Source organism: Nerophis ophidion, linkage group LG15 (genome assembly GCF_033978795.1).
Source record: "Nerophis ophidion isolate RoL-2023_Sa linkage group LG15, RoL_Noph_v1.0, whole genome shotgun sequence".
Classification (NCBI taxonomy): domain Eukaryota; kingdom Metazoa; phylum Chordata; class Actinopteri; order Syngnathiformes; family Syngnathidae; genus Nerophis; species Nerophis ophidion.
This window is the reverse complement of record NC_084625.1, coordinates 12,076,992-12,099,607: the sequence shown is the minus strand read 5'-3', so window position 1 is coordinate 12,099,607 and position 22,616 is coordinate 12,076,992. Positions and strand designations below refer to the sequence as shown.

The following is a 22,616-nucleotide window of genomic DNA, read 5'->3' as shown; positions in this document are numbered from 1 at the left end:
TACTGTACTTTTGAGTAATGTGACTTAAGTAAAAGTTGCCACCAAAATAATTAAATATTCATTGGAATAACTACTCTATGCAAGAGGGATAGAGCAAAAGAGAGAGTAGAGCGAAAGAGAGAGACCCTACAACACAGCATGGACTACTAAAGATGAACATTCTACAGTCATTTATGAAATCATAACGGGATTAATTCTAGCATATAAGCAACTAAAACAAAAATAACATCTTCAGTTTACCGCCACATATTTTCTCTACTGGGAAGTGGGAGTTTGCATGTTCTCCCCGTGAATGCGTGGGTTCCCTCCGGGTACTCCGGCTTCCTCCCACCTCCAAAGACATGCACCTGAGGATAAGCTGATTGACAAAACTAAATTGGCCCTAGTGTGTGAATGTGAGTGGGAATGTTGTCTATCTGTGTTGGTCCTGTGATGAGGTGACGACTCGTCCAGGGTGTACCCCGCCTATCGCCTGAATGCAGCTGAGATCGGCTCCGGCGACCACAAAACGGACAAGCGGTAGTAAATGGATGGATGGATGAATGGTAAGTGGAAGTGTCAGACAGAAATATGAATATTTCTACTGACGCATGATATAAATGTCATTTTTCATAGTGTGTAAGTAAACAAAGAGTTGTGCGGCAGCGTCTGACGTCATGTCACTTTTAACAGTGTGGAACGATTGTAGCTGATATAGGCACCAGCGCCCCCCGTGACCTCAAAGGGAATAAGCGGTAGGAAATGGATGGATGGATGGAACTGACAGTGTAGTCATGTGACTTCCAGGCTGCGTTTTGATTGGTGAAATGTAGTCAAACGTCACTAATGCTTACGTTGGATTGGTGAAACAGAGTCATGTAACAGTGCACGCCGGAGAAATTGCCTCTGGTAATTCTAAAAGAAATACACCTTAGCAAACAGAAATTGATCAAAACAATTATAATATTAGCGTAATTTTAGACCATAAGGCGCAACAGATTATAAAGTGCACTGCACTGCCGATGAGCGGGTCTATTCAGGTTTATTTTCATACAAAAGGTGCACCGGATTATAAAGCACATTAAAGGGACCATATATATATATATATTTTTCCACATTCAAAACACCTACTTGTGGTCTACATTTTTTGGTCAAAATGTTGCATCGATAAGTGGTCCCCAACCTTTTTGTAGCTGGGGACCGGTCAACGCTTGATAATTTATTTTTTGTGTCATGTAAAAGGGAAGTTTTGTGGGTTGCTGCACTAATTGTAAATGTATCTTGTGTTTTTTATGTTGATTTAATAAAAATAAAAATAAAAAATATTATTCTGCGGCCCAGTACCAATCGGAGACCACTGGCATAGATAATGTTTTACAGACCGCTTAAAACCACTTCCTGATGGATGCGCCGTTTTGTGGGCAGTTTATTTAAATGTCTCCACTTTGACACAGTCTTCTCCACATCATCATTGTTGCACCCGTAGTTTTTAGCGCTTCCATGGCGAGCCTACTGACAGATAGAAGTTGGAATGGTACGCTATCTTATATTAGAAATGGCAACAGCGGAGGATGAATGCCCCATAACAAGAGGAGAGAGAAAAATAAAGAGTCTACAGACTATGACTATTGAATACAAAGGCGCAAATTTCCGGGACTTATGCAGATCCCAATACAAAACAGCAGTTACCAATAGGTATTAAAAGTTTGTTTCGTATAATAGGTCAAAACAAACTGCCTAATAATGTTTCCTAATAAGTGCCATTTTGGGTTCCTTAGACACACACCATAACAGTACCCCTATACAGTATGCCTAAAAATGGTAGTCGTAATGCTCCGACAAACCATCAAGCGGTGCGGCTTTGTAACTTACCAAAGTCGTACTAAAACACTTTGACAGATTTTTGAGCTGTGTGTATAATGTTCTATATTCTCAATAAAACATCAACGGTCTGGTGTTGCTTGCCGGCGTCATTTATTGAACAAGCATCAACCTGCAGTCCACAGGTATCTCTTATGTGTGACTGCCATCTACTGGTCACACTTATTACACCATGTACACATAAAAATTGCTTCGAGGACAACCAGAATTAAGTTGTACATTAGTAGAAAATGGATGGATGGACAGTTATAAGGCGCACTGTAAATCTTTGAGAAAGTGAGAGGAGGATTTTAAATGTGCTTTATAGCCTGAAAAGTACAGTAACATAAAGAAATGTAGTGTTGGGATTGCAACTCAACGTAAAGTTATAGTTAAAGTACCAATGATTGTCACACACACACACACTAGGTGTGGTGAAATTTGTCCTCTGCTTTTGACCCATCCCCTTGTTCACCCCCTGGGAGGTGAGGGGAGCAGTGAGCAGCAGCGATGCTGCGCCCGGGAATCATTTTTGGTGATTTAACCCCCAATTCCAACCCTTGCTACTGAGTGCCAAGTAGGGAGAGGTTATGGGTCCCATTTTTATAATCTTTGGTATGACTCGGCTGGGGTTTGAATCAAAATCTACCGATCTCAGGGCGGACACTCTAACCACTAGGCCAGGGGTGCCCATTACGTCGATCGCGATCGACTGGTCGATCTCGGAGGGTGTGTCAGTCGATCTCAAGCCAGGCATTAAAAAATAGACATAAAAATGAGCAATCATCAATCATACCAAGACTTCACTTTCGTCAGTTGTTTGACATTCTCGGCACCCGAGGATCTTGTGAGATGACGCTGGCTGCCGCGAGCTCATATTTAAGAAAAAAATCACTAACAGGGCGGACGCAGAGAAACACATTTTATTTCTAGAGACTCCGTACCTACTGTCAAAACTCTAAAGACCGACTGCACAGTTCCTGTCTTCACCATAAAAGACCTGTTTCATCCTGCCTGTGCTAACAAAATAAGAGTCTCAGAAAGCAAGCGTGCACAAGCTAGCAAGCTACGGAGTTTGATGCCAATGTATTTCTCCTCCGCCCTCAGCGACCGCTTTCTCACTTGCTTGCCCACCCGCACACTCACTGACGTCACTCACCTGCTGCCAGACATTAAAGGGCCACACACCTATGCTACTCTCATAACAAAGTGTTTAAAAACGAGTATGCAAGTTGGACAAATGAGATGCCAAATCCAACCACTTTCATGTGGTATTGGACAGAAAGGAGGACTTTTTTTTTTTCCTCCATTTGAAAATGCGGACGTTATCAGCACCACTGTCTGATTCCAATCAATGCAAGTCATCAGAATCAAATACACCAACTTATATTCTTGTCTTCATGATAGAAAGGAATCTATGTGTGTTAAACATGCTTGTATTACCATTAAACACCATTAACTTGTTAACAAAAATGTCTCTTTCATAAATAAATAAATATAAATTATAAATAGGAATGAGGTAGATCTACCCGACTTGGTCAATTGAAAAGTAGCTCGCCTGCAGAAAAAGTGTGAGCGCCCCTGCACTAGGCCTTTGAGTAGGTGTAAGAGATTAAAAGTAGTGCTAAACTGTTCAATAGGCAAGGCATTCCCAAATACTTTGTTGTGCTCTTGAGGTGGAGGGCTAACAGGGCTGTAATAGCAGGGGAAAGCCAAGCACAGTGGGCGGAGCTAGTAAATTCACATGTTGTCGAGACAAGAGAAAAATTAAGTTGGCAATAGAATTCCAACCTGACCTTGACTGCAACAAGTATTTTTAAAAAAATGAACAACAAAAACACTTCTTACTGAGGGTCTCCAGCGTAGCTGAGCTGAGCAGGTCGTATCCCGAAATGAACGATGATGGGGAAGGTGATGACGTCTGGGTTGAACTGCTCCCGGTCCAGCTGGTCGATTCGCACCGAGCTCGGTTTCTAGGGAGGAAGATCACAAGGCCAGGTGAGCGTGTCAAGAGTGTAAACAAGCTCGTCGACGACGCGATGGCATTCAATCTGCCACACGGGAAGCTAACCGGCCGGGGCGGTCGGCTCGCTAGCGGCTCGTGTGGATGCTTTTATATTGGAGGATTAAGGAGTCCTCGGCCGACTCCCGGAGCGCAAACAGCCTGCTTGGACCTTTAGTGGGATCAAACGGGGGGACCGGAGCATACAGTGTGATGAGCTCAGGTGGCAGATGGCTGGAGGCCGCCGCTCACCTTGACATTCACCGTGTTTTTGCATCACTGCCCGCATACAGAGCATGAGCGTCCATATTAGAGTTTAGCCTTAAAAGCTGATCAGCTGAGGAGTTTGGTTTTGTTGCTGACACCAACATATTGTCGTCGCTAATTCCTGGGTAGCACACTGCTCCTTGAATGCAGCACAGCTGTGTGCGGAGCGGCGACATTGGTGTCCTCGCACGTTCGAACTGCTAATGTTGCTAATAATCACTAGCAATTGATTGGCAGCCCCCAGGTTACCTTGAGCAGCTCAAGCCGGTACAATTTCTGCTTAATGAGTGTGAAAGCGCATAACAGTCAATAACAAGCTGTTGGTATTTCTACATGCAGGACATTCACTGCAATATTGTTTTTAATTTCATTGAACTAGCCACAAAGCTTTGATGTACCATATTTTTCTGAGTATAAGTCGCTCCGGAGTATAAGTAGCACCTGCCGAAAATGCATAATAAAGAAGGGAAAAAACATATATAAGTCGCACTGGAGTATAAGTCGCACCTGTCGAAAATGCATAATAAAGAAGGGAAAAACATATATAAGTCGCACTGGAGTAAAAGTCGCATTTTTTGGGGAAATTTATTTGATAAAACCCAAAACCAAGAATAGACATTTGAAAGGCAATTTAAAATAAATAAATAATGGTGAACAACAGGCTGAATAAGTGTACGTTATATGAGGCATAAATAACCAACTGAGAAGGTAACAGTTTGAGATGCTACCTCTGTAGAAGCATTTAAGTCTCACCTTAAAACTCATTTGTATACTCTAGCCTTTAAATAGACTCCCTTTTTCGACCAGTTGATCTGCCGTTTCTTTTCTTTTTCTCCTATGTCCCACTCTCCCTTGTGGAGGGGGTCCGGTCCGATCCGGTGGCCATGTACTGCTCGCCTGTGTATCGGCTGGGGACATCTCTGCGCTGCTGATCCGCCTCCGCTTGGGATGTTTTCCTGCTGGCTCCGCTGTGAACGGGACTCTCGCTGCTGTGTCTTGGATCCTCTTTGGACTGGACTCTCGCGACTGTGTTGTATCCATTGTGGATTGAACTTTCACAGTATCATGTTGGACCCGCTCGACATCCATTGCTTTCCTCCTCTCCAAGGTTCTCATAGTCATCATTGTCACCGACGTCCCACTGGGTGTGAGTTTTCCTTGCCCTTATGTGGGCCTACCGAGGATGTCGTAGTGGTTTGTGCAGCCCTTTGAGACACTAGTGATTTAGGGCTATCTAAGTAAACATTGATTGATTGATTGAAGGTGCCTGGTATGTTAACGTAATATATTATGGTAAGACTCATTCAAATAACTATAACATATAGAACATCAATCAATCAATCAATCAATGTTTACTTATATATCCCTAAATCACTAGTGTCTCAAAGGGCTTCACAAATCACATCCTCGGTAGGCCCACGAAAGCAATGGATGTCGAGCGGGTCTAACATGATACTGTGAAAGTTCAATCCATATTGGATCCACTACAGTCGCGAGAGTCCAGTCCAAAGAGGATCCAACACAGCAGCGAGAGTCCCGCTCACAGCGGAGCCAGTAGGAAACCATCCCAAGCGGAGGCGGATCACATGCTATACCTTTACCAAACAATCTGTCACTCCTAATCGATAAATCCCAAGAAAACTTAGACGTCTAGTCTCTTATGTCAGTGGTTCTCAAATGGGGGTACTTGAAGGTATGCCAAGGGGTACGTGAGATTTTTTTCAAAATATTCTAAAAATAGCAACAATTCAAAAATCCTTTATAAATATATTTATTGAATAATACTTCAACAAAATATGAATGTAAGTTCAGACACTGTTGAAAAAATGCAACAATGCAATATTCAGTGTTGACAGCTAGATTTTTTGTGGACATGCTCCATAAATATTGATGTTAAAGATTTCTTTTTTTGTGAAGAAATGTTTAGGATTAAGTTCATGAATCCAGATGGATCTCTCTTACAATCCCCAAAGAGGGCACTTTGAGTAGATGATTACTTCTATGTGTAAAAATCTTTATTTATAATTGAATCACTTGTTTATTTTTCAACAAGTTTTTAGTTATTTGTATATCTTTTTTCCAAATATTTCAAGAAAGACCACTACAAATGAGCAATATTTTGCACTGTTATACAATTTAATAAATCAGAAACTGATGACATAGTGCTGTATTTTACTTCTTTAGCTCCTTTTTTCAACCAAAAATGCTTTGCTCTCATTAGGGGGTACTTGAATTAAAGAAATGTTCACAGTGGGTACATCACTGAAAAAAGGTTGAGAACCACTGTCTTAGGTGAATGAGCTAAATAATATTATTTGATATTTTACGGTAATGTGTTAATAATTTCACACATAAGTCGCTCATGATTATGAGTCGCACCCCCGGCCAATCTATGAAAAACACTGAGACTTATAGTCCGAAAAATACCGTATTATTGAGGTTTGTTGCCTTCCAGATGATACCTTTTGGAGAAAATACACTACAGCAGTGGTCCCCAACCACCGGGCCGTGGCCCGATTGGTACCGGGCCGCAGAAGATTTTTTAATTAAAAAAATAAAAATAAAAAACAATTATTTATTAAATCAACATTAAAAAACAATGCGTGGGTTCCCTCCGGGTACTCCGGCTTCCTCCCACTTCCAAAGACATGCACCTGGGGATAGGTTGATTGGCAACACTAAATTGGCCCTAGTGTGTGAATGTGAGTGTGAATGTTGTCTGTCTATCTGTGTTGGCCCTGCGATGAGGTGGCGACTTGTCCAGGGTGTACGCTGCCTTCCGCCCGATTGTAGCTGAGATAGGCGCCAGCGACCCCGAAAGGGAATAAGCGGTAGAAAATGGATGGATGGAACATTAAAAAACACAATATACACTTACAATTAGTGCACCAACCACAAAAAACTCCCGTTTTCATGACAAAAACGTCCCTTTTTCATGACAAAGAAGAATAAATAAATAAATAAAAGGACCCCCCCACACGGGCCGCGGGCCAAATTATTAAGTGTTGACCGGTCCGCGGATACAAAAAGGTTGAGGACCACTGCACTACAGTCTCTCCAGGTATATTTGACGTTGCAATCGCACTAATATACACAAATTCAATCAATCCCCACGAATTATGCGACTTTATGCAATGTTTCCTGTCCATTTTGGCCAATCACCGTCCATCCATCCATCCATTTCCGGGGGGTGCTAGAGCCTATCTCAGCGGCATTCAGGCGGAAGGCATTTACACCCTGGACAAGTCGCCACCTCATCGCAGGACCGACACAGATAAGACAACATTCACACTCACATTCACACACTAGGGCCAATTTAGTGTTGCCAATCAACCTATCCCCAGGTGCATGTCTTTGGAAGTGGGAGGAGGGAACCCACGCAGTGTCATTTTCACCAATAACATTTCTCTCTAAGCAAAGCTCAAACGCACACATCAACTGTCTAATTAAAAACTTGTTTGTTTCTTGTGTAGTTGAAGCCGGAACAAGAGTGTAACAATAAATCTACTCTTTAAATAAACAAACAACAAATCTACTCTTTTTGGTGGGGCGGTATTGCTCGGTTGGTAGAGTGGCCGTGCCAGCAACTTGAGGGATCTAGGTTCGATCCCTGCATACGCCATCCTAGTCAGTTCCGTTGTGTCCTTGGGCAAGACACTTTACCCACCTGCTCCCAGTGCCACCCACACTGGTTTAATTGTAACTTAGATATTGGGTTTCACTATGTAAAGCACTTTGAGTCACTAGAGAAAAAGCGTTATGTAAATATAATTCACTTCACTTCGTCGATCAAACGGCACAGAGCTTAGACCTACTTCCTGTTCCTGCCTAAGAAGCTAAGCCTTCTAAGTAACGTAACATATAAATTTTTACTTACAAGTTTATGCGTATTTGTTAAGCTTTTAGGAACATATTTTCTATATTTTTAAAATAGGCAACATTTATATGACAGATATGTTGAAGTGTGATGATAATTTTTCATCATCTCTCATTAAAAACAAATATGAATGTGCTAATGTAAATGTGTTGGAACATACTGTAAATTCATGTTTAAGATGGACAAACACTTTTCAAACGCACAACATACACAGAGAATGACTGCGACTGGTGGCACAACAGAGCAGACAGCCAATGATATGGAAGCCTTTTTTCAGTGATTATACTTAATTCTAACTATTATTAGTTAAAACTAACTAAAACAGGGCAGCAAGGTTGAACAGGGGTTCGTGCATGTGCCTTACAATACGAAGGCCTGAGTTCAATCCCGGGCTCGGGATCTTTCTGTGTGGAGTTTGCATGTTCTCCCCGTGACTGTGTGGGTTCCCTCGGCTTCCTCCCACCACCAAAAACATGCACCTGGGTCTAGGTTGATTGGCAGCACTAAATTGACCCTAGTGTGTGAATGTGAGTGTGAATGTTGTCTGTCTCTGTGTTGGCCCTGCGGTGAAGTGGCGACTTGTTCAGGGTGTACACCCCTTCCGCCCGAATGCAGCGGAGAAAGTCACCTGCACCATCCCGCGACCCCAAAAGGGACAAGCGGTAAAAAAATGAATGGATGGATGGATAACTAAAACAATACAGTCATTTGACAAGGAGCTCTGAGTATGTGCATTTACTGCCATTTCGCATCTACTTTCAAGTCTGTGTTGTACAAAACAAGGAAAACATCAATACAGTAATTGCTTTCCAATTTTTGTTTAGACTTTCCCCATCCTATGCTTTTTGAGTTCAAGGTTCAAAGGAACACTTAAAATATTGGTTACAAATTCATCAAATCACTACAAATAACATTGATACAATGTAAAAAAACAAAAACAGACTCAAAACATCACAAAATTTGCCGCAACTTTGTAAAAAAAGACAATGCAACAATCACGAGGAGAGACCGCAATATCTTATATGGACAAAAGTATTAGGACATGGCCTTTTGGGAGACTTTGGTCTGACCCAGTCCTGGGAGCGTGTGGTGCGATGCTGTTTTTTTTTTTTGTTTTGTTGGTTGAAATATTGTACACATTGTGCTCCTGAGTTAATGTTGTTGATCAATTTGAATGTATTATTATTCATTGACTTTATTTAATTTTTCAGAATCAAATGGTTCAAATTGCTGTTCAAAATGTTTATAGTAGAAAAATGAATTCCTTTTTTTTTTTTTATTTTTTTTTTTTTTTAATTTACCTTCAAATGTTCTCTTTTACAGGCTAAAAAACATCAATCCATCCATTTTCTACCACTTGCCCCTTTCGGGGTCGCGGGGGGTGCTGGAGCCTATCTCAGCTGCATTCGGGGAGAAGGCGGGACATGACATAATAATTTTCGGGGCTAAATTGATCAATAATTCTTTATCTAATATTATTTCTTACATTTTTAGGATACAATGTTATGCAGAGGTGTACTTGGAACAGTTTTATAGACAAATGATACTATTTATAGTCACGGCGGAGAGTGGGGGTTTGAAATATTTTCTTCTTCAAACAGTGACATTTAGGTGCAAGTGGGTGGTTATATTTTGCAGTGGATATATGAATTGAATTGAAGTCCATCCATCCATCCATTTTCTACCGCTTATTCCCTTTTGGGGTCGCTGGTGCCTATTTCAGCTACAATCGGGTGGAAGGCAGGGTACACCCTGGACAAGTTGCCACCTCATCGCAGGGTCAACACAAATAGACAGACAACATTCACACTCACATTCACACACTAGGGGCAATTTAGTGTTGCCAATCAACCTAGACCCAGGTGCATGTCTTTGAAGGTGGGAATAAGCCGCAGTACCTGGAGGGAACCCACGCAGTCACGGGGAGAACATGCAAACTCCACACAGATAGATCTCGAGCCCGGGATTGAACCCAGGACTACTCAGGACCTTTGTATTGTGCGGCAGACGCACTAACCCCTCTACCACTGTGCTGCCCTGAATTGAAGTATTTATTTCAAACCTGAACAGTACAACACACTTTTTTTTTTTACATTTTGGCAGAGACATTTCTGCAAGGCTTGAAAAGGGGTTGGATGAAGCAGATGCTTATTATATACCAACCCCTCTCACTCATTCCATATTTAACATAAACAATACAAGAACAATACCGTACAAATAAAACACAAGAATAACTCCTATACAATAGTACCACTGTTACTATGAGACAAGACGAGACAACCACAGCAAAACAATTTATCACAATTGACTCATTCATCCAATCTCGATTAATCTTTTTTTTTTAATTTAAAGCGGATTGTACCGTACAGTATTATACAGACTACAGCATCCCTACCGTGTTTTACTGCAGTATCTTGTAAGACATTTCCACCCAGTTTGATTGAGGTAACACATGCCAACAACTGACAACTGTCATTTTGTTCATATCTGTATTTGTGTTTACTAGAGGTGCAACTGTTAAGGTAACCTACCTGGTTTAAACCTGGTTTTAGAGTCATGGTTTTGCTTCTTTTTCGGTACAGTTTGTGGGAATAAAGAGAACAACTTCCCTCTCAAAGTTATTGTGTGTTTTTTGATTGATTGAAACTTTTATAACTACATTGCACAGTACAGTACATATTCCGTACAATTGACCACTAAATGGTAACACCCCAAAAAGTTTTTCAACTTGTTTAAGTCGGGGTCCACGTTAATCAATTAATTCATGGTACAAATATATACTATCAACATAATACAGTCATCACACAAGTTAATCATCATAGTATGTACATTGAATTATTTACATTATTTACAATCCGGGGGGTGGGATGAGGAGCTTTGGTTCATATCAGAACTTCAGTCATCAACAATTGCATCAACAGAGAAATGTGGACATTGAAACAGTGTAGGTGTGACTTAGTAGGATATGTACAGCCAGCAGAGAACATAGTGAGTTCAGATAGCATAAGAACAAGTATATACATTAGAAGTACTTGTTTATAATCCGGGGAGATGGTATGTGAATGGAGGAGGGTATTAGTAAAGTGTTGAAGTTGCCTGGATTTGTTGTTTTAGAGCGGTTTTGAAGGAATATTTTTTGCTTGTCATCAGAAACATTCTGCAGTGTACAAAGTTTCATTGCTGTAGTGAATACTACAATACTTTTATTTCAAGTGAACATTTACAAAACACTTTCAAATGCTAAATTAATATTTGTATTCTTTGTCTACATGTATACATCAGTGCTTCTCCCCAGTGCTTTGGCAAACAAGCGGTGACCTATATTTTGGAGATTTTAAAACCCAAATTGTGTATCTTGTATTGAACAAAAATACATTAAAGTGCAGCTTGAATTTGAGGCACTGTAAAATAATGTTTACAAACTAGGGTTGTACGGTACACTGGTACTCGTAAAGTACCGCAATAGTAATGAATCATAAAAAGTACTATACGGCCTCTAAAAAATACCACTTCCCTCCTTTTTTTAATCAAGGGTTGGAGTTGGGGGTTAAATCACCAAAAATTATTGAGGGCGCGGCCACCGCTACTGCCCACTGCTCCCCTCACCTCCCAGGGGGTGATCACGGGTGACGGGTCAAATGCAGAGAATAATTTCGCCACACCTAGCGTGTGCGTGACAGTCATTGCTACTTTAACTTTTACGGGCATGACAGCGTGCCGTAGTCACGTTGTGACGTTGCTGGTTTTAGGAGCAAAGGAGCATGTTCTGCAATGCATAATCACAGAGTACTTGCTGACAGACCATGTGTGTGGAAAGAAAAGGGAGAATGGATGCATTTTGGCAGAAAATATAACAAAGGGGAAGCTATAACACTGAAACGCCACTCTGCCAGAGGTGCTTTACAACATAGCTAGCTAACTAGCGGCTAACGTCCATTTGATTGATTGATTGAAACTTTTATTATTAGATTGCACAGTACAGTACATATTCCGTACAATTGACCACTAAATGGTAACAACCGAATAAGTTTTTCAACTTGTTTAAGTCGGGATCCACCTTAAACAATTCATGGTAAGTGTTTTAGCTACTTCTAAATCACTAATCCTCGCTTTCATGGCGACAAATAAAGAAAGTTTCTTACAAGTATCATCCCAACAGGACGAGGAATAGCTAAACATGCTTCACTACATACCGTTGGAGGATACAATAGCTCACCAGCGTCACTGTTACCAAGTTGGCGCTCCACAATGTAAACAAACGCCGTGGTTGTTGGATCTATACCTGACAACCACTGTAATGATACCAAATAAATGAGTGTATCTAGTAGATAGTACAATTATTACATCGATATTTTTTTTTTTTTTATAATCACAAAATCTTTTATTTTTTTTTATGACCAATGTATGATCCTGTAACTACTTGGTATCGGATCGATACCAAAATTTGTGGTATCATCCGAAACTAATGTAAAGTATCCAAACAACAGAAGAATAAGGGATTATTACATTTTAACAGAAGTGTAGTTGAAACATGACAAAGTAAGCAGATATTAACAGTAAATGAACAAGTAGATTAATAATCATTTTCTACCGCTTGGCCTTCATAATTTTGACAAATTATCAGAATGAGAAACGACAATATGTTACTACATATGTCAGCAGACAATTAGGAGCCTTTGTTTGCTTGCTTACTACAACTAAGAGCAGTGTGAGGAGGACAAGGCACACCATTGAACATTAATTACGTGGTCAGGAGACTGATTTTCGCAACGGTGGAACGAGTTGGTCACGCACAGGAACAAACGATAATGCAAACACACACACACACACACACACACACACACACACACACACACACACACAGAGGATCACGGTCAATAAAGATGGATTGTTCCGTGCAGCATAAAACCAAGCATCGTTGCTTTCCTACTGTTCACTACTGCGGTAACTGCTAACATACATCTCCGTCATGTTCGATCGAGAAAATATGCTAACAGCTGATCAGCGTGGTAGGACTTAATCAACGATCGCGAATATATAACCGCCCAGCCCTCATACAAACCCCGTTTCCATATGAGTTGGGAAATTGTGTTCGATGTAAATATAAACGGAATACAATGATTTGCGAATCATTTTCAACCCATATTCAATTGAATATGCTACAAAGACAACATATTTGATGTTCAAACTGATAAACATTTTTTTTTTTTTGCAAATAATCATTAACTTTAGAATTTGATGCCAGCAACACGTGACAAAGAAGTTGGGAAAGGTGGCAATAAATACTGATAAAGTTGAGGAATCCTCATCAAACACTTATGTGGAACATCCTACAGGTGTGCAGGCTAATTGGGAACAGGTGGGTGCCATGATTGGGTATAAAAACAGCTTCCCAAAAAAGGCTCAGTCTTTCACAAGAAAGGATGGGGCGAGGTACACCCCTTTGTCCACAACTGCGTGAGCAAATAGTCAAACAGTTTAAGAACAACGTTTCTCAAAGTGCAATTGCAAGAAATTTAGAGATTTCAACATCTACGGTCCATAATATCATCAAAAGGTTCAGAGAATCTGGAGAAATCACTTCATGTAAGCAGCATGGCCGGAAACCAACATTGAATGACCGTGACCTTCGATCCATCAGACGGCACTGTATCAAAAACCGACATCAATCTCTAAAGGATATCACCACATGGGCTCAGGAACACTTCAGAAAACCACTGTCACTAAATACAGTTGGTCACTACATCTGTAAGTGCAAGTTAAAGCTCTACTATGCAAAGTGAAAGCCTTTCATCAACAACAACGGCTTCTCTTGGCCCGAGATCATCTAAGATGGACTGATGTAAAGTGGAAAAGTGTTCTGTGGTCTGACGAGTCGACATTTCAAATTTATTTTGGAAATGTTCAACATTGTGTCATCCAGAACAAAGAAGAAGCGAACTATCCAGACTGTTATCGACACAAAGTTCAAAAGCCAGCATGTGTGATGGTATGGGGGTACATTAGTGCCCAAGGCATGGGTAACTTACACATCTGTGAAGGCACCATTAATGCTGAAAGGTACATACAGGTTTTGGAACAACATATGCTGCCATCTAACCGCCGTCTTTTTCATGGACGCCCCTGCTTATTTCAGCAAGACAATGCCAAGCCACATTCAGCACGTGTTACAACAGCGTGGCTTCGTAAAAAAAGAGTGCGGGTACTTTCCTGGCCCGCCTGCAGTCCAGACCTGTCTCCCATGGAAAATGTGTGGCGCATTATGAAGCGTAAAATACGACAGCGGAGACCCCGGACTGTTGAACGACTGAAGCTCAACATAAAACAAGAATGGGAAAGAATTCCACTTTCAAAGCTTCAACAATTAGTTTCCTCAGTTCCCAAACGTTTATTGTGTGTTGTTAAAAGAAAAGGTGATGTAACACAGTGGTGAACATGCCCTTTCCCAACTACTTTGGCACGTGTTGCAGCCGTTAAATTCTAAGATTATTACTATTTGCAAGAAAAAAAAAGTTTATGAGTTTGAACATCAAATATCTTGTCTTTGTAGTGCATTCAACTGAATATGGGTTGAAAATGATTTGCAAATCATTGTATTCCTTTTATATTTAAATCTAACACAATTTCCCAACTCATATGGAAACGGGTTTGTATAAATATAGCATCGATCTGTCATTGTTTATGTAAGGTCTAGCAAAAAATTGGACAATGACACAAGAAATGAAGAGAATAAAGCGGTAAGCTTGAGCCTGGTGTACTTTACATATCAATGTTAAAAGTGTTGACTGGGATACGCGCAGCAGTGATGTCTTCATAGAGACTCGGAGAGTGAGTGTACTCGGCTGATTTTTATCTTGAGTGGAGTGCTGGGATAAAACCCCCACCTATCTGACAACCCTGGCAGCGACTATCCAGAGCTGCCACGGGGGGCGGGGTGGGGGAACTCAATAAGTCACCCTCGCCAAAGGTTGTTCGTATGCAGCACTTTTAGCTAGCGATGACAGGGCGTCACCTTCACCCGGACACAATTACTGTACATCCCCCTCAAAGCTCGGCCCGACACGGAGGTGAGCCCACATCGTGGTGACATTAAAGCAGGGAGGGAGGGGGGGGGGGGGCGGCGCAGGGGGAAAGCAAACGCCCTTGGGGATAATAGGTGAGCACGCCGGTGTCACAGGCTTACAGGACAAGAGGTGCACCAGGTTGCAGGGAGGGGGCGGCGGACGCCCTTGGACCAACAACGCCTCCACCTGTCCTGACAAAGAAAAAAAAACACAAAGGAGGTCCAAGGCCTCACTCACCGAGCCCGGGTTGGTGACGATCATGCCCTTGCACTCCTCCGCATACTTCTGCCACGCCAGCTCCTCCCACTGCAGCATGTCGGCAATCTCCTCCTCGGGGACCAGAGGCTTGCTGCTGCGCAGGAGGTAGAGCAGCACCTGGTGCATGGACAACACCTCCTTGCCCCCGTCTGCACAAAAACACGTTAGAGTTTAATATAACGATCGTTCAGATAAAGCCCTACAGTAAGTTTGTGTGGGGGTGTCAACATTAGGGGTGTGTGTGGTCTGCCATCATTGCTGCTCGGTTAAGGCCGGACATAAAAAAAAAAAAAAAACACTTCCTGTCACTACCTGTGTGAAGATGTCCACCCCCTTCATTTAAATTCTGACTTTTGACGTCATCTCATCTGGAATGTTTTAAAGCAGTGGTATGCGCCAGCGCCCCCCGCGACCCCAAAAGGGAATAAGCGGTAGAAAATGGATGGATGGATGGGTCCCGAACCACCGGGGGGCCATGGCCCGATTAGTACCGGGCCGCAGAATAATGTTTTATTCATTTTTATTTTAAAAAAAAATAAATAAATAAAATAAAATAAAAAAAAAATAAAAATAAAAAATAAAAAAATATATATATATATATATAATTTTTATTTTATTAAATCAACATAAAAAACACAACATACACTTACAATTAGTGCACCAACCACAAAAACCTCCCCTTTTCATGACAAAAACGTCGCTTTTTCATGAGGAAGAAAAAATAAAGAAATGAATTTTTTAAAATAAGAGGGAAACCTCAAACATCAAAGGACATGAAAGACATTAAAGCAGCGGAGTAATAAACAGAGCAATGTTAATCCACTCAAAAAAGTAATATAATAATCCAAAAAGTTTCTCTGAAGCAAGATAGCATCCGCTGACAGGTCTTTAGTCGCCATTACTCCTTCACGCCTGCGGCATTAAAACACACCTTTCTTAATTAAATGCATACCCACCTTACAGGATAATTATTTGTATTGATTTATATGATTAATTTGATGTATCATGCAAACAGTTTCTGCTCTGTATATTATTTACCATTCATACATATTTCCAGCTGAGGGTAATTGGAATAGAAACACAATGATGGATGTGCGTGCTCTTTACAAAATGATACAACAACTGCACACACAGTTGACTTGTTTCAGACTTTAAAAGAAAGGGGTTGATAAAAGACTTCCCTGCTGTGACATGTTAAATGATGTTGGTGGTGTACAACCTTTCGTGACAATAAAATATGCATGTTTCCTATTTTTGTTTACAGCAATTACCTATTAGTACCGATGAACACCGGTACCCATAAGGAATATCGATATTGATGTCGGTATGATATACATCCCTAATCCCATTATTTGGTGCAGCAAATGTCACGGTGAACCCCGTAAGATGCACCCAAAACACCTGTTCTGACTTATTAGCATTAGCTTATAGTTAAGAGATGCACGTAACTTTTCAACCATGTGAAGGAAAAAAGTGCCTGAGATGAGATGAAAAAAAAATGTAAATCATCAAAAACATGGGCGAGTGCTAGTCGGCGCCATTTGAAACAGGATGAGTTGAACGCCAGCTAAGGCAATGACATAATATCTAAACGGCAGACATTTATCCATGAAAATACGGAAGCTGCTGATGCCGTGTTTGATGGAAAGCAGCTGAAAAGAGAGTGTAGAAGTCTACTCTCCCAGGTAAATGCTGTACATCATTATTCATTTACTTCACAAAACTAATCTAGTTGTTAGTAGTACTTTCCATTGAATTATCATACAATATTAATTCTGTAAGTTTATTTTGTGTTAGAATAATTTTATCTAAGTTCTCACCAAAAATTTGTGTTACATTGAGTGCCCGCCGAGAAACAAAAACATGTCTTTGAACCTACCAAGAAGAAGGCTTGTAAAACTCCACTGTGTAGGGGGGGAAGCAACACAAAGGTGTTTCGGTTTCTTTTATGTATTGTAATCAACAGAAAGATATTGTCGTGACCCAAGAACTACAAAGCGGAGAGGAAGCAGTGCCTGACTCCCCTCCAGGCACCGCTTTTTTTAACTATTTTACAAACCTCTTTTTGAACTCTTTTGGAACTTTTTTTTAACTCTTTTACAAAACTCTTTTTGTGTTCTTTTTTGAACCGACCTTTTCTTTTGAACTGCTTTGTAATCAAAGGTGATGGTTGTTTACGACCCCGTCCCTTTGGAAGCAGCTGCAGCCATGTGGTCAGGGGAGATCCAAATAAAAGAAGGAGGCGTGCAATTTTTTGGCAGAGCTTGATGACACTATACAAGGGCACAGAAGACCACGTTTCGCCTCACTGGGCCAAATTGAATTCTGTCTGTTTGATTCTTTGCTTCTTGTCCTGTTTAATAGATGCCATCAGTGTTTGAACCCTGACATTTTGCTTTTTAAAAAGCATGTTAGAGATGTAGACTTTGTACTGTTTTGGGTAACAAGGCACCAATTAGTTTGATTTACATTCATTTTAATGGGAGACGATTTTGAGATAAGGCTGGGCGATATGGCCTTTTTTAAATATCTCGATATTTTTTGGGCCATATTGCGGTACACGATATATATCTCGATTTTTTGCCTTGGCCTTGAATGAACACTTGATGCATATAATCACAGCAGTATGATGATTCTATGTGTCTACATTAAAACATTCTGCTTCATACTGCATTAATATAGGCTCATTTTAAACGTTCATGCAGAGAAGGAAATCACAACTAAGTCAATTGACCAAGAGTGTATTTATGAAACAGTTATTAAAGCAGTGGCACAAACGTTCATGTCATTTCCAAAAGAGAAAGTGCAAGGTTGTCAGAGACATTTTAAGTGTCAAATAAAAATGAGCTGCATAATAGGAAATCAAAATAGTGTTCGTCCTTCGCTATGTGGTAGGTTACTACGGACGTTATTAAATTCTGTTGTTGACTATTTTTTTCATACGGTGTTGATCTGGAAATGTTTGCCTCGGCATTTTGTGGGTGTGGCACCGAACGGAGATGTTGACATGCGGAGGCACTCATACTCTAGCGGGTGACTTTTAAAATTATGCTACATCTTAGCAGTAATGCTACTTTTTATAGCAACGCTTTTGGCCCGCACTTGACAAATTACGGTTGTCTGTTCGACATCTTCCCGCTTGAAGCTAAACCACCGCCAGACGATGGACCCCCTGCTGTTTTTATTGGGAATTAATTCTTCCTTCATTCGCACCTTCTTTCTCTCGTATTGCCACTCGCAGGGGTCTGCTAGCATCACACTTAACGTTACCCATGCTGCTACCTCTCTGCTCCGCGAGGACGTATACGTATAAGAATGTGCGCTTGCTGTCTGTGCGAAGCAGAGACAGGAACGGGCGAGAACAGCTTTAGTGCAGTGTTTTTCAACTTTTTTCGAGCCAAGGCACATTGTTTTCATTGAAAAAATCCCAAGGCACACCACCAGCAGAAATCATTAAAAACCGAAACTCAGCAGCCGTATTGACAAAAAAAAAGTTGTTCTGGCAATTGTTGAATATGAGCAAGCATGCATCACTATAGCTCTTGTCTCAAAGTAGGTGTACTGTCACCACCTGTCACATCACACCCTGACTTATTTGCACTATTTTGCTGTCTTAGTCCTTGTCTTGCGCTCCTATTTTGGTGGTTTTTTTTCCTGTTTTGTTGGTATTTCCCTGTAATGGTTTCATGTCTTCCTTGAGCGCTAGTCCCCGGCCCAGCTTTGTTTTTGCAATTGAAACTAAATTGTCCGGAGACGTCTTTATCTGTCCTTCTTTTTGGGGACATTGTTGATTGTCATGTCATGTACGGATGTACTATATGGACGCCGTCTGCTGCTCCACACACAGTAAGTCTTTGCTGTAGTCCATCATTCTGTTTTTTTGTTTACTTTGTAGCCAGTTCAGTTTTAATTTGGTTATGCATAGCCATGCCTAAGCGTCAAGGCCTTTTCTTAGCGGGCACTCGCCTTTTGTTTATTTTTGGTTTAAGCATTAGATAAATTTTTACCTGCACGCTGCCTCCCGCTGTCGTCTGCGTGTTTTTATCACGACAAACCACCGTCGTCTCACACGACCTGTTCCCGAAATCTACAAAGCAATTAGCTACCTGCGCTGTACAGATACTCAACAACGGCACATGAATTGCGAATTATAATTACTGGTGTGCAACCCAATTAGGTGAAATTACATAATCTCCCACGGCACACCAGACTGTATCTCACGTCACACTAGTGGTTGAAAAAACAATGCTCTAGTGTAATTCCCGGAGCTAAAAGCAACTGCGTGAGAACATATACTCGAACATCACGATATAGTCATTTTCTATATCGACAAACACGCAATACATCGTGTATATCGATATATTGCCCAGCCCTAATTTGAGATACACGCGTTTTCACTTAAGAGCTGTGTTACAATACCAATTGAGCTTGTAAGTTGAGGTATAAATGTAATTGCAACTACAGTAACTACTAGGGGAGTGGGAAAAAATCGATTTGAATATGAATCGAATCGAATACGTTGTGCGATTCAGAATCGATTCTCTTTTTTTTTTTTTTATCTTTCATTTATTTTTAATTTGTCAATCCAACAAACCAATACACAGCAAAACTATAACAATGCAATCCAATTCCAAAACCAAACCTGACCCACTAACACTCAGAACTGCAATCGAGGAGACACAAACACAACCCAGAACAAACCAAAAGTAGTGAAAAAAAATGTATATTATCAACAATAGTATCAATATTAGTTATAATTTCAGCATAGCAGTGATTACAAATCCCTTGTTGACATTATCATTAGACATTTATAAAAATAAAAATTAAGAACAATAGTGTCACAGTGGCTTACACTTGCATCGCATCTCATAAGCTTGACAACACACTGTGTCCAATGTTTTCACAAAAATAAAATAAGTCATATTTTTGGTTCGTTTAATAGCTAAAACAAATTTACATTATTGCAATCAGTTGATAAAACATTGTCCTTTACAATTATATAAAAGTCGTTCTTTTTTAAAAATCTACTACTCTGCTTGTCTCAGACTGGGGTAGATCCTGCTGAAATCTATGTATTGAATGAATACGGAATCGTTTTGAATCGGAAAAATATCGTTTTTGAATCGAGAATCGAATCGAAAAAAATTTATATTATCGAATCGTGACCCCAAGAATCAATATTGAATCGAATCGTGGGACACCCAAAGATTCACAGCCCTAGTAACTACAGTACTTGAGTTCAAAATCATGTTACCTTTAGGAAATTGTGCGTTTTAGCATCATAGGGTCACTAACATAAAACCTGTTGCAATGTTTTAAGTAACATTCTTGACTGCTCACTGTCCCTGCAGCCATACTGTGCTGAGCAGCCAGGACGGCAATGGATGTACAATAATTTCGACCACGTAAGGTTCCTGTTCTATGGTTGTCATCACTTCTTTTTGGATAAAATAACAAGTAAATATGCAAGTATACGTAGGGGCGAAAGGAACACGCACCCCCCCCCCCTGCTGAGGTCCCATGTTTTTACAAGGTTTTGTGCCATTATTCCCGCCAGTGCTGACAGATCAACAAGGCCGGCCGTCATTACTAGTCGTCCTTGACACTGCAGCCACGTAAAATAGGTTTTTACACTTTGCCGCTGCTTTGTTCGGGAGCAAAGTGCTGGCGAGGTTGGCGTTCTTCAGGAAGGACATTCAGCAACAGATCACACAAACGAGGTTAAAATGGACAAATGCAAAGGCCAGCTATGGGGTCAAGCAGAGGGGCTTTAACAAACACTCATGCAACATTGATTGACCTCCATTTACTGTGTTTGCACACGGACATGCACACTGAGCATGCACTACTGTGAATGCATTAGGACACTAATAGATGCATGCACGCACACACGCGGCCTACAACGCCGGACCGTTTTTGTGATTTTGTAGGAAAAAAAATAGAGGAAGAAAGAAAAGAAAAGGCATATATGAGTATGAGTGGCCAGCAGCTAAATGGGGGAGCAGAGGGAGTGAAATTGTTTATTGATGGGAAGCTGGTAGGCGGCTATGCTGCCATAACGACCATGCTAGGGGAGAGTATGGCAGTGCAGCAGCGCCATCTAGTGTGACAAAGAGGAAATGCTCCCTTCCCAAGAACATGCAAGGAGAAGCAATCTTTCAAACTGCGCACATCTATATGAATACTGTACTACTCTACTCTATGTACACTAGGAATACTAACAGTGTAGTGCTGTCTCCAATCCATTACTGTCATTACAGGTATAACTAAAACATTTGAATAATCTTTTGAATAAAACTTTGGAATATGACCGAGTCAGATGAGTGCCAATTTTGTTGTCAGGAATCTGAATCCACCCTGCATTTGTTTTGGTATTGTCATATTGTGTCTTCTTTTTGGGTGGAAGTTGAAAAAAATGTGTTGAAGGATGGGTTTGTTTATGAAGCTTGATGTGGTTTCAGTTATTTTAGGAGAGTTCATTGACAGTCATGATTTAGTCGATTTAATTATAGTACTCGGTAAAAGGTTTATTTTTAAGGCCAAAAACAGATATTCACTTAGTATTACTTTCTTTAAAACATGTATTCCGTATTTTTTCTCATGGTCAAAAACGATGCCAAAAAACAAAAAAAGAAAGCTGGGAAGTCCTCAAATATTTATTTTTAAAATGTAATTATGTTTATGAATATGCAACGACTGCAACATATACGCCATCTGTTGTTGTGTTCCCTATACAAAAATGAAGGTGTGTGTTACTGAAACCGACCTGGACCTTATATGGACTACACACAAAAGGTTATTATGAAAATGTAATTTTGTTTATAAATTATATGCAATCAAAAAAAACAACATTTGAATACCCTGCAAAGGTTCATTTATACCAGCAATTATATCTACAAAGTGACAATATGACATATGTTCATAACCTGCAACTCAAGATATGTCAAGCCCACCCATCCATTTTCTACCGCTTATTCCCTTTCGGGGTCGCGGGGGGCGCTGGCGCCTATCTCAGCTACAATCGGGCGGAAGGCGGGGTACACCCTGGACAAGTCGCTAGATATAATTTTGATGATTATGGCTTACAGCAGGGGTCACCAACCTTTTTGAAACCAAGAGCTACTTCTTGGGTACTGATTAATGCGAAGGGCTACCAGTTTGATACACACTTAAATAAATTGCCAGAAATAGCCAATTTGCTCAATTTACCTTTAATAAATAAATCTATATTTATAAAAAAAATTATATTTCTGTCTGTAGTTCTGTCGTACATTTTTTTTTCTTTTACGGAAGGTTTTTTGTCGAGAAT

The 22,616-nt window shown here is 40.6% G+C and overlaps 1 protein-coding gene across 1 annotated transcript in view; it reads right to left on the bottom strand.

Moving 5' to 3' along the window:
• The window catches only part of drosha (drosha ribonuclease III), a 370,040-nt gene that overhangs the window by 319,308 nt on the left and 28,116 nt on the right, over positions 1 to 22,616 (bottom strand). Inside the window, exons 13-14 of the mRNA XM_061921522.1 lie at positions 15,287 to 15,456; positions 3,688 to 3,812 (exon numbers count right to left, since the gene is read on the bottom strand). Coding sequence (XP_061777506.1) covers positions 3,688 to 3,812; positions 15,287 to 15,456 — 295 coding nt within the window. The remainder of the gene's footprint in view (positions 1 to 3,687; positions 3,813 to 15,286; positions 15,457 to 22,616) is intronic.